The sequence below is a fragment of the Temnothorax longispinosus genome, chromosome 7 (genome assembly GCF_030848805.1).
Source record: "Temnothorax longispinosus isolate EJ_2023e chromosome 7, Tlon_JGU_v1, whole genome shotgun sequence".
Classification (NCBI taxonomy): Eukaryota; Metazoa; Arthropoda; class Insecta; order Hymenoptera; family Formicidae; genus Temnothorax; species Temnothorax longispinosus.
The window spans coordinates 17,262,151-17,275,860 of record NC_092364.1 but is presented as its reverse complement, the minus strand read 5'-3'; the positions used below and the strand labels follow the sequence as shown (position 1 = coordinate 17,275,860).

General features: G+C 39.5%; 1 protein-coding gene across 2 annotated transcripts in view; it reads left to right on the top strand.

Moving 5' to 3' along the window:
- Positions 1 to 8,913, top strand: part of Tis11 (Tis11 zinc finger protein) — a 35,290-nt gene extending 26,377 nt beyond the window's left edge. For both annotated transcript variants that reach the window (XM_071784251.1, XM_071784252.1), the window contains exon 2: positions 927 to 8,913. In XM_071784251.1, coding sequence (XP_071640352.1) covers positions 927 to 2,099 — 1,173 coding nt within the window. In that variant the 3' untranslated portion in view covers positions 2,100 to 8,913. The remainder of the gene's footprint in view (positions 1 to 926) is intronic.
- Positions 8,914 to 13,710: the final 4,797 nt, after the last annotated feature.

Sequence of the window (13,710 nt, the reverse complement as noted above, 5' to 3'; positions counted from 1 at the left end):
ATCTATTGACTACGCCGGTTGGGGAGAGATAAGGGCTTATAAATGAGATCTTATTGAGGTTTTTTGATATGCCTGTGCTATAAGTCTATTTTAGTACGTTGAACTGTGTTATCATTTTTGCCCGATAAAGATATTTATTCGTTATTTTAATTGTGATAATCTCGAGATTGTGTTGGCTATATTTTATATCATTAAATTTTATATAGAACATTGCATAAGACTGTAATTTAAATTAATCTTTAATTCGACAATAATTACTTTATATTTAAAAAAAAATTGCTAACTTTATACAATCCATATGAATATTATTGATCATTGTAAAAAGTGATATTCGCGTATAGAACAATATCGAATATATTAACAAATTGCGCTACTTTATGAAATCAATAATGTATTCGATGTTATTCTATTATATTAAACAAACATCATCTTTGGTTTAATTTAATTGTACAATCACGACAGGACAAATATCGGCATGCATTGTATGAGAAATTCTTCAAAATTGAAGTGAAAGTCGAGTTAAAGCGCGTTGTACTTAAGTATAATTATAGAACTTTCAACACTTTCGAATCTTCTCAAAGTTCATCTGCTACTTGCATAAGCCATTGTCGCAACGTCTGCTTTCCGTTTTCTAGCAAACGACGCATTGTTTGACTCCCCATTGAAACGAATGATCGTGCCAGTGCAGCGGCGACAGCCTGCCGCCGGTCTGTTCGACACGCTATCTCACTGGCACGATGACGTCGCGAAATTGTCAAGCCTCGGTTATCATCCGCGCCGCCATTTCAAACATCAAATTACTCGCGCGGCATCTCTCCGTTTACCGCCCGATAACGCGTCCATCATCGCGATGTGTCGCGCGTGAATAACTGCAATTTCGGAATTGTATGGGTTAATCAAACGCACTCCTTCCTGTCTGATTACAGAATGCGGGCTCGACTAAGGCGAAGGAGCCTCCGTCATCTCCAACGACGACGAACACCACGAATGGTAGCACCGCCGGCGGCAACCACGTCGGCAACGGACACGCGCCTCTGAAACGCAGCTACACCTCCTTGATGACCACGTTAATCGAGCAACATCGAAAGCTGGACCGTAGCGTGAGCGAGCCGACGTCGCGCTACAAGACGGAGCTCTGCCGACCGTACGAAGAGAGTGGCTCGTGTAAGTACGGCGATAAGTGCCAGTTCGCGCATGGTTTTGGCGAGTTGCGCAACTTGGCGCGCCACCCGAAGTACAAGACCGAGCTGTGCCGTACCTTCCACACGATTGGCTTCTGCCCGTACGGCCCGCGCTGCCACTTCATCCACAATTTCGAGGAGGCGCGTATACACAATCAGAAGGTGAGCGCCCAGCTGGGCTCGACGCAGCCCAACCTAATGGGCTTGAATCCGCTGATGAGCGCGGCGGCCGCCGCTGCAGTAGCGTCCGCGGCCGGCAACGGCACCGCCGCGAACAACAGTGCCACTGCCAATAATGTCAGCGTCAACGTCAGCCTGCTCGAGCAACTCGCCGCGTCGTCCCACGTGGCCGTGGCCGCGGCGGCCGCTGCCACCACGTCGAACCTCATGCGAACGAATTCGTTGAGCCTCGGTAGTACCAACGCGAACGGCTTCAATCAGCCGCCGTTGCTGCGGACATCGTCGCTGAGCCTGGCCACGAATCATCATCACGCGGTACACCATCATCATCAGGTGAACGCCGTGAACTCGGTAATCGGGGCGACGAAGCCGAAACCGCTCAATCTTAGCCCGACGTTCTCGCTCGGCAGTTCTGCCGACTCGGTCTCGCCGTCGTCTAGCCTCAGTCAGTCGCCGACGAACTCCATGGCGAGCTTCTTCAGCGACGACTGCAGCCAGCAAACGGTCTCATGCACGAATCTGCAGACGACACCGTTCAGTTTCGGTCAGGACTTCAGTCTGCTTGCCTGTTCGAGACAGAGCCCGAGCCCGCGCAACAATGGGGTATGCAGTCCACTCGCCTCCGACGAGGTATCACCCAGAACCCCCTCCCCGTTGTCACCTAACACGGAGTCCAGGTTGCCGGTCTTTAACAGGATCAGTAACGCCCTGGACAGTTTCGATAACCTCAAGATCTAGAGAGCGGTCGCCGCGCGAACCGTAAAGAAGAGAGACGCGAATTCTCGGCGAGTTTCGCGCTAGGAATAGAAAGGAAAAGGAGGATTTTCATGTGGATTGACTCGAGTTTTTGGCGATAGCTTCTCCGCAGTGGATTCTGTCAGTGGAATTAACGTCTTTTTTCTTTTTTTTTTACATATGCGGTATCGCCGTGACGCGGTAGCTCTTTACCCGCCATCGGCCGTTTTCTTGAGAAGCATTTTAGGCACACGTCAGGTTTCATTATCCTTGAACTAGCATCCTTTCCTCTCCTTTTTTATATATTATTATAACCATAATTTTCATATATATCATCGTACTATTGTAATATATTACTATATTACTACATATTATTATATTATCATATAATTATTGATACATATTTATCATCTTATTATATTCTTTCTTTTTCTTCTTCTTTCTCATATTTTATCGTTAAATGCGAGTGACTTTTTAGCAGAAAAGTCAGCCCGGAAAGTCTCAGTCCGCTCATTTAGGCTCGAAAATGAAAATGGTTGGAGGACGATATTGAGAAAAGGGAGAGAGGGGTCTGTGGATGGGTCAGTAGGTGACAGAGGATACCAAGCGTAAATTTATTCCGAAACGTGACTTTCCTCCGAGCAAGTTGTTCATTGATCTCACTTGGTGGATCCTCATTACGCCTCCCGGTTCCCACGAGCCCGCTGTCCGCGTCCGCCGCCTCCTTCCGTTGAATTTTTCGAGCTATACGAGTATAGCGTCGCTAAATCCGGGGCAGGTAAAATGTTGCAATATCCAAATAACACATGTACGATTACGTTTTGTCGAGTTTCTTCTCCGGAGGAGGAAGGGTGGGGAAAGTTGTCTCGAGAGTGAAAGGAGAGGTGAGAATAAGCACTCCAGCGAGCGAGCGAAAGAACGAGAGAAAGAGCGAGTGGAAGGAGTGTATGACAAAGTGGATGAGTGAGTGAGTGAGTGATTGAATGAGAGAGAGAGATATATATATGTGTGAAGCCAATTAACGCGCACTGCAAACGGCGTCGTTTGCCGCAAAAAACGGTAAAATTACATTTCTGAATTGAGCATGATTTATCGCGACTGTCACTTTTATCGCTGTCGTTCTTATATAAGCGATGTCGCTTGGTCCCGAAATATGGAAATATTTAGCATATCGCGGATGAACGAGATCGATCAGCGGCGTAAATTCGTGACGATATGTTTCCAGCTCCGCTTGTTTTATGTTCGTGTAACGCGAGAATGCTTCAGTACGTTGTTGTATTATTGAACACATGCGCAACCTTGCTTAGAACAAAAGGTTTTGTTCGTGATGATTTTCATAAATGGACTGTAAAGTAGAGATTTGTAGGATAGTTTTAGGTTTTTCTTCTTTCTTTTATTTTATCAGTCGTGTAAGAAGCGACCAGGTAGCAAGGTGTAGTTGGACTTTCTTTTTAGAACACGCTCGAAAAATTTTCATTGCGACGCCGTTTCCAGTGCAACTGCGGTCGTCCGATCGCGCAAGTGAGTGCCTTTTGTAAACTTCGATTGTCTTCCATATTACAATGAATAGGCTACACAGTATGAAAGGCAGGAGAGAATGATGATGATACACTGAGCGAGAGAGAAAGAGAGAGAAAAAGAGAGTGGGAGTTGATAAGAATCAATAACGAGAGAAATGGACAATAATGCGAGAAAAGAGTGTGATTGAGTGCGTGTTGCGTTTTAAAATAAGTGTATGAAGAAATAAGTAGAAATATATTTTATATGTATATATTTTATAAAATATATACACATCTCTCGTGTATATATTTTATAAAATATATACACGAGAGATCATATCTACACACACGCATACACAAAGAGACACAAACACACACACACACACACACACACCGAGAAAGAAGAGATACATTTCGTGTGACCGAATTGTTCGGAACGTTCATGTCGGTTCTCGACTGGCGTTCTCTTCTTCTCGGATGGAAAAAAACACTTCTTTCTCGTCGCGAAGCTCGTTGACTTCTGCCTTTCATTTTTTTTATATATACACATGTATATGTTACATATTTAACGATATATTGCACCCATAATCGCGACGAGGAGAGAGAGAGAGACTCACTTCGGCGCGAACGACAGAGCTATGGTGATGCCGATTTCGTATGTATTGCCCTTTCCCAACAAAAAATGTGATAACTGTAATACTATGTTAAAAATGTGGTAACTATTGCATATAGAAATATCTACTATAAAAAAATATGCTGTAATAATAAAAATGCAAAGAATAAAAATGTGAGAGAGAAGATGAACGAGATTGAATGATCAAATGGATGAATGAACGAATGAGAGAGAAAGAGAAAGAAAATAGCGTGAGAGGCGGAAGTCGGAACGCTCGTGCGGGCCGCGTGATTTCTCGAAGAGACATTTTTGACATTGTTTGTGACATTTTGTTCGAGACACAAACCCAAAATTGACGGAAAATTGTGGAAATCCGTCGTCCGGCGAATCTCGACGGGAAAACGCCGACCCCGCGTCGCTTCGATGTGAATTAGTTACAAAAAAAAATACAAACGCCTACAAACTGACGTGGTTTTCGAAAATCGATATCATTCTGTATATAAACGCTAAACTCTTTCTTATGATTACAACAAGAAATGTTTTCGTTTAATTTATATTTGGATGCAACTTTGTTATTATAGATTACTTTATTATTATATTATTATTATTAATATAATTATTATTATTATTATTAATTATTAACTAATTATTATAATTATTGCTCTATCATTATATTATTATTATTCGCAAGTAATATCACTTCATAATCAGTGTCCCCCTGCAACGAACTATGAAAAGTAGATTCTGCCTCTTCATTTCTCCTCTTTTTTTCTTTTCTCCATACAAATAAACGCGAGTGCTTTCTATCCTGTCACAAAATGCATCAGTCGATCGTCATCGACACGCGAGCGCGGCGTTCTAATGTAAATGCTATTATTGTGTCACATTACTATATTATTATGATATATACCATTATTATTTTCATCGGTATATCTGTTCTATTTAAGTATATCTTATTCTATTTAGCAGCAATCATTCCTCCCTATCAGTCGACTCCCCATACTTCTCATTGCCGTCGTCGCGAAAACCAAAAAAGCCCCGTGCTATTTATAATCAATTGTATATAGTTTGTGCTATATATAGACTTTCAAAATTATTAGTGATACATACATGTTACGACGTAAACGATTCTTATTAACACTTCAACTGATAATGATGGAATTTAGTCGCGATTTTTGTTCTGATTTTCGAGCTGACATTTATCTTCCATTGCCGCTCGCGTTTTGTAATTAAGATATGCTCTGCCACAGAAACCGATTATACCGCGATTATGATGGATACTTTCCTAATTCTATTATACTGGGATCGTATTTTTCTGAGTGTTGCCAAAACTCTTATTGAAATTTTCTTCCTTTTTAAATAATTTCATTTGTTAAAGTCAAGTTTGTTAAAGAAAATATTAGAGGACACTTTATCAATACTCAAAGTAGCATGACTAATATGTATTTATCTCTAAAACACGAGCGTCAAAAGAAGGATACTATGTGACGATGCGAAAGTCAGAACTAAATCTTACTGCTTATAAGAACGAAACAGATTGTCTAAATGAAGGTGTTATGAGTAACAATTGCATTTTACCTCGTTTAGAAATATCAAAATGTGAAAAACTACGGAAGTGTATAGATTCAATTTATTAAAATATTCATTTTTGGACATTCACCATACTCATATTCTCAATATACATTTACAATTAGTATTGAACGATGACTCTTTAAAGCTAAAGATTCTCAACTTTTAACTAAATCCAAATAAGATGATATAACGTCCGAAAATCGACGATCACAAAATTCAAACTTCAGGAAATTCAAGTAATAAAATCGAAAAAAAAAAACAACAAAAAATACACAAAAACCAGAAAAGAAGTTTAGCTTTGTAATAATTCTGAACTCAGATGCTTACATTTAGCGCTAATTGCGAAGTGAGCAAGTTTCTTTACTCGAGGGAAAATGCAATTGAAACGCTGCTAAAATAACACCTCCAATCCTCGTTGTGCCAGTCGTGCAATTAGAAATCGGGGACGGAAATAGAGAGAGAGAAAGAGAGAGAGTGAGACGAGGACAGATTGAGACAGACGCGGAGAGTGAAAGTCTCTCCTTACGCAGAAAGACGAGTTGCAAGACGCTCAGGCCTCGTAAGAGGATCACAGAGACTGAGAAAAAGTGTGCGGTGTAATTTTTTGTCGGTTAGTCTTTTATAGAAAAATTTACGAATACACGACGTTGCTCGTCGCGAGGCCGAAACGTCGAGGGACGTACGCTTCGCGATCGGCAATCGTCATCGGGCACATGGAAGCGACGACGGCGTCCCGTTCGAAGCACAGTGGCTGGACGCATCAATTTGGAGTCCCGAAAATGCGTCTTGAAATGCCACGTTCGAATTCTAATTGCCGAACGAAAACTCGCTGATCTTTCGAATCTTTTCACTTATCTTTGATGTTAGCTGGATCTGCAATCTTTTTTTACGGAATTGAATGCATGCAAATGTTTCTTTTTTCTTTCTTGCAGAACCGAAAAACGGAAGTATTTCTGTTTTTTTGTCACTGAAATAGGTATTACCGAGGATTTTCTTTTTTTTTATTTATTTATTTTATTTTCAATATTTTCTTTTATATTTAAATTATTGCAAGTTAAATATATTATTATTTGCCGAGTTCGATGTTTCTTGTTTTCATACGCTCTTTGCTTGTGGAATAAGATTCACTGTGTCACTTAACGCGCGGAAGATAGAACCAAATTTTTAGCTTATTTTTATTTCGAAAAAAGTCATCTTGCGGATTTCGTAAATTTTGATTTACCTTAGGTTTACAAAATATTTGATTTATCGAAATGTAATTTAGTTTCTTTTTTTTTAAATAGATTAATTATTAAACGCAACATATACTCATCTTCCGTGAATTTTTGTTAAGTGCGTCAATTTATTAACCCTTTGGTTGCTGTATATACATATACGTTCAACTAGAATTAAAGAACTCCGTAATAAAAGCGAATACATATAATTTTAGGAATAAATAATCAGTACACGGTTTTTTTCGTTATGAATTTGTGAATGTGTTGTTTGATTTTAGCCACTATAGAAATAATAAATTTGCGCAGTATGTCGTACCGGTGCATTTCCATTTCGTTTATTGTACAAACTTTGAAAATGCCGTCTCATGTATCGCAACTAAAGGGTTAATTATGCTCGAGCTCGAGCGCATCGGATGGACTCCACATGTATCCAGCCAGCCTCGCGTTTATTCTCCTATAGACTTGACCTGCATATCAAATATCTAATATTTTTCTGCGTATATAAATATCTAAGGATAAATAATTAAAGTAACAAATAATCTACCTTACGTGTATGTCTCTTTTTTAATTTAATATATTTATTTTTTCAATCAAGTATTTATATATTTATACAATATTTTATACTGCGCTCTTCACAGATTAGATACACGCTATATGTAATGCGCGTTACGACGTAATGTGAAACAGGTCGATCTCTTGGCTCTCAGAGGAAACCGATATATCCCGCCTGTGCACACACACACACACATGCATACACATACACGTAGTGTGTATATGTGTATGTATATAATGTAAATATATGTACACACACACATATATGCATACGCAACATATACCACACAACATATGCGCGACAGACATCCCGCGTACGTTTTCGCGGCCCGTTTCTTCCTTTGTAACGCTTCCGAGTCCCTTTTCCGATTTCCTTTCGTCGGCCAGCGCAATTCGTTATTTTCCCGGCCGAAGGCGATGTCCGCCGGGAGGCACGGCGAGAGCGAAAAACAGAGAGAGAGAAAAGCAGCAAATGCTTTTTTCGCGTATACTTAACGCCTCAAATGTGATACACGGCCAATTATCCTCGCGCGCGGGAGATATTCAGCTGTGAAAAGAAAAGTGTCTTCGGTGATACATACTAAATATATATTATAGATTTGTGCGACAATCGAAATGAAACAACGGGAGCCAATTGATAGGCTGGCGGAAGTCGTTCGAGTCTCACTCGCGCAGGGAGTCCCGCTTGTTCTCCATCCTATGATCCCCGAACTTATCGCGATTGCCATTTTCTTTCTTTCCTTTTTTTTTTAAACTTTATTTGAACGGTTTGATTTGTTTGAGTCGTGAATTCGTTTGACTTTTATGTATTCTTCCCCGACAGGAAATTGATTTTAAATGGACAAACGAAATTTTTGACAGAGTCAAGAATGAGATTGGCGATCGTTGGAAAGTTCTGCGAAAAATAGGATAGATTCGTCTCTAAATGGGTACTCTCGAACGGCTTCGGTCTAATCCACAATGGGACCATGTAACCAATGATAACCGTGAAATGCGTTTAGATTTTCGTTGTCAGAGGACTCGCGGGCTTATGAAAAGAATTGTAACGGGAAGAGGGATCGGAGAGTGCCGTGCGTCTCGAAGAGGGATTTCGAAAAAAAAAGGAGAGGGTGGCGTGTGTCGATTCTTTGATTTGGATTTTTCATTTTGTTCTGTTTCGGTTTTTCTACTTCAAGACCCTCAGCCGATCGTTTCCTCTCCCCGATGATCTTTTTTTCTTTTGTTTTGTTATGCAAAGTAACACGCTCGGTATACACGGAGTATACGGAGTCGAAGTCTCATGTAATACACGAAAACATAAATTGTAGTTTGATAAGTATTGCCAACACTATCTATTTAATACATTTTATTATTACAAAATAATAAAATGCGTTGTTATTTCAACCTCCCCATTCCACGAACAACATCAGATACCTACGTTTAAAATGACATGTACGTTTTTCATCATGACAGGGAAATTATATTAATTACATTAATATTAATAATATATGAATTACATTTATATGTATCGTTATTTTTAATTTAATTTCAAATTTCAATACTTCAAATTAGATTTCAATATATTGTATTTTATATATATGCCGCTTTTTCAACTCAATATTTTATACGATATTTATAATATAAAACTTTTACTATATATTAGATTATGTTAGCTTATAAGAGTTACAGAATAATTTTCTATTATTGATATAACAGATCCTTCAGGATTTTTCTCTGAACTACTTATATATAATATTCATGTCTGTACGTGCTTACACTGCAGTGTACTTCGTAATCAGCTCTTCAGTAGATAGTCCCGTAGCAACCTGTAATTACTAATAAATCTTCTACTATTGATAAACGATCTATGGAAATGCTGGGTGATATTACTCGTCGCACCGCACTTTTTTGCTGTCACATTGGACTACACTTCAGGCTTGCAATCAAATCGGAATACTTACGAGGTAAGTTAAACAGTTCCACTAAGCAGCGTATTTCATATTTTCCATTTTGTTTACATCCTAATTTTTCTTTCGCGTGAGATTAATTGAGTGCCATCATCACCATTTTTTAACAATCAATTTTTAATGAAATTTACTTTTTAAGACATGTTATTGATAAGATTTCGCTATTTACATTTTTGAATCTTAATATAAAAATAATATGCAAGTTTAAATTTTACTATATTCTTGGTATTTATCTATTTATTGTAAGAGTTTCTGACTATATAATTGATATTTATGCACCAGATAACAATTATTTTAGATTTGCCTTTTTTATATTTTAAAATTAGAAATATCTAATACAGTCAACATATCCGCTCGAAAAATAATGACGGTTCTCTGTATATAATTCCTGTGACTGATAACAGTAATAGGAGTCAACAATGGAATATTAACCCGATTATTAACTATCATATCGAAGAGAGAACAATCCGTCATTTCAGTACCTCATGGCTGATCACTTTGACATTGATTGGCTTCCGATTGATTTATCTATCATCGCGTACCAACCTCGACGTCATTGGCGAGTAGTGGACTACGTCAGCTCATTTTCTCATTCTCGAACAGAACGACGTCACAAGGTCAATCAGCGTAGCTTCCTAGTTCGCGACTCGCTAAACAGCTGCCTGACGTAAGTCTGCCGACTGCGAAACGTCTAGCAATATTTTACATGCCAACAATATGCGCATCCAAATGATCCGATCGGACACGTGAGCGCCGATGATACGCAAATCATCGTTAAAATTGGCCGGCGAATCAATCGATCGCTTTTATATTCGTACCATCTCGTCGATCATTCATTAGTCTCTTTATCGCTACGCGCTGCCTATATTTGGACAATAATGTCCGAATTAATTTAATGAGATTATTCAACCTCGAATTAGCTAATTGCAAATTACACAAATGGAAGCCGTCTTCCTTCTCACTATAATCACGTTCTATATTGTGTTTTTCATAAGTACTTTCATAAATAGATACATATTGCATCTTTTCTGAAAGATACAAATTTCTTTTTCATTTTTAAGTTTTATAACGATGAGATATTAATATAATATTAATTCGGTTTGCTCCCGTCGACCGAAGTATCTCGTGTGTAGATCTCGGGATAAGATCGCAAGTGAAATGGAAGTCGGAGGAAAGCGACGCGAGACGCGACCGGTCGCGTTCACCGTCATGCATGGGCTTTTGTAATGGACGGCATTCCGCGCGCGTATGCGTTTTTTCGTTGACAGCGCGAATGTGGTTGATGTAAAGCCGAGAAACGTCACGTCTTACGTCAAGATACTTTTACGAATCTTTATGCATAACGTAGTAACATTTAACTATGATTGTGAATTCGATCAGTGACAAGTATAGGCAAGGCTGCACTCGTTGCAGTCAGCGTTTATTCGCATTCTATCTCTTCCCCTCCCTCCTTTCCCGCCTTTCCCGCGTGCACCTTTCTCTCCTCGAAACGCGAGCAACATTAATTTATTATAATTAAAATTACGTGCAAATACATTGCGCGAGAGTTTTACTTTTATTTATTATATCGCGATATATAAATAATGTATGTGACTTAAAAAGAAGATTGTGCGTTCTAATTTACGTTGAAATGCAGAACAACTCTTGGCACGATTCTTTACCACGAGATTAAAAATTTAATCCTCTTCCAAAAAGGTTTACAGCATTATTTGACATTAATGATATGCTGAATTAAATTCGTTCACGTCTATTACGCTGACACTTTACTAAGAGCATAATTATAAGACGAACAGCAGCGGAACGCATAGGATATTCATGATATATATTCATATCGCGTTATTTTTATATAATTACGTTTCTGGTAATTACACGTTATGCTTTAGAAACATTCTTAATTTCGCTCTTCATATCTTTAACGATAATTATATTGAATAACATAGTTAATTAGTACTAACAATATTTGCGTGTCTGTAAATTCGGTTTTACTTAAAAACGTAATGCCACGCGATGCGTCATTCGGTGAATTTACGCATCGTTATCATATACATAACTGAACCAAACATAAACCACGCCGCGAGTTATCACGTCAGTGATTATAACCAACGACGTGTTATCCTCGATCATATCTTTGCTCGCCGGCCCTGACCGTTCCGGTCTCGTTGCTCCTGCCGTCGACGATTGTGCAGAGAGAGACCTAATTTGCGAGTTTATCACTCGGTGGTACTTAACTAATTTAAGAGACTGTCTTAATCAATGCTGTGCAAACATACCTGTTTCCGTGCGTAATTATAATGAAACGCAACGCACACGATAACTAGATGAAATCTACGCAGAACTGTCGTATAAAAAATTCTCTCTTATAGTAAAGCACACTATATGTACCTTTGTAAACAATTTTATATAACTTTTATATCAATTCAAAAATTAACGCCAACGCACGTATAAATTTAAATTTTGTTGTTAAAAAGAGATTTCCTCAAGTTTTAAAAATAATGAAAAAATTGAGGAGATACGTCGCTTGCAATTTAGAAACAAAGAATCGAACGAGCAACGTGTGATCGGGGAGGAGCAAGATTCCGAATGCGGATTACACATGTGTGTCATTATATTTAGGCGCCAATGCCAGATGGATCTTTCGAAACGGTACTCGAGCAGTTTCTGACATGTCGCGCGCGAGAGTCACGTTCCCCAAGGCTTGCTGGTACGGTTTGCACATCCGGTTACATTTAACGTGGGCGCAGTGCTCGGCCACGCCACGCCACGCGGTGCATTAGCGTATATAACGAATCTGAATGTGTTAGGTTGATTTCTATTAGCGGATCCGTTTCTAAATCGAATTAGCATCTAAGTAGCGATGGTTACGACGCTACGTTGCCTCGGGAATTGATTCGCCGGATTTAGCGATCTAGAAATCAACGAAGTCTGCCGGGAACTTCTAATTAAATGCCGCACTTTCAAGAAAACAAAAAAGAAAGGTAAAACTTGAGGCAAATTGGGTTAAGTAGGGACAAAATATACGATGCTGTTTTTTTTTTAATAATTTGATAGGTACCGCGAAGATGCGTGATAAAGAATTACAATACATACTAGAAAACCATATCTAGTTAATGCATAATGGGTGGTCCTTAATTACATTAGCTGATCATTCTTCCTAGATGACATATATATTTTTCTACTGTGTATGTGTGCTTCGTTGACTTTTAACGTTAAATATCGTTAAAACCCTATTAGAACCCTATTAAATATTAGTTTAAAAATTATTAAAGTTGAACGAAGACCGAGATACTATTCTCCGCGATTCTAGAACAAAAAAGTCTTTTACTCTCATCTCTTGTCCCTTCGTTCGTGTCTCTTGCACAGGTTGTCGACCTTTCCGATGTCCGATTGTCGACATTCAAGAAGCGGACAGTGAGCAAGATTGGTGAGGACGAGCGTGCAATCGACGAGAAAAAAAGAGATAGTTTATTTGGCGTCTTCCTTTTCTCCGCTCCTCATGCCGAATAGATATATCTTTAGAGCTCATTATTCAGATAAGTATCCAAGATTAGCGTAGCACAGTGCATGCTGTAATGTAATTTGGTAACTGGCCATCTTTCCCAATCTCGCGAGTTCTCTTGTCCGGTTATAGACGTTCGATCTTTTCCTCTCGAATTTGCAATTCAAAATGTTAATTTTTCAGACGTCCTTTAAATTTCTTTTGAATATCTCGACGTCTTTTAAACTTCGTTATAAATGCAGTGATTTGTTCTGCAGGTTCTGCTACGAAAGAGCACGACACCTCGGTCACCACCGTAGACATCGCGTTGGTTCAAATTCCCTGCGGTTTCCGTTACTGCGTTACTCCCGGCTCTTTATCACGGCTGTGTGTTCCCAAAGGCCATTAACCTCCTCCATCGCTCTTTTTCCTCGTGCTCCTCTTCTCGGGCTTCTGCCCGTCCGTCCGCCGTTTCTTCTTCCTCTTCTTCGGCTCTCTCGCGTCTCTTCTTACCCTTCGCGGCCCTTCGTCTAAGGCCGGCGCTGTTTTCTTCCACGTTTCTCCTCTATGCTCAACCGTCTCGTCTCTTATCTCGTTCTCCCCCTCGTCCATCCCGCGAGGTCCGTGGTGCGTGGCCACTTGGTCGCTTGGTTACTTGGTTACTCGGTTATAGACCGTGGCGGGATCGCCGAGAAAAAAGAATAGAAAAAAAAACCTCGGATCGCTCGAGGTATATTTACGTG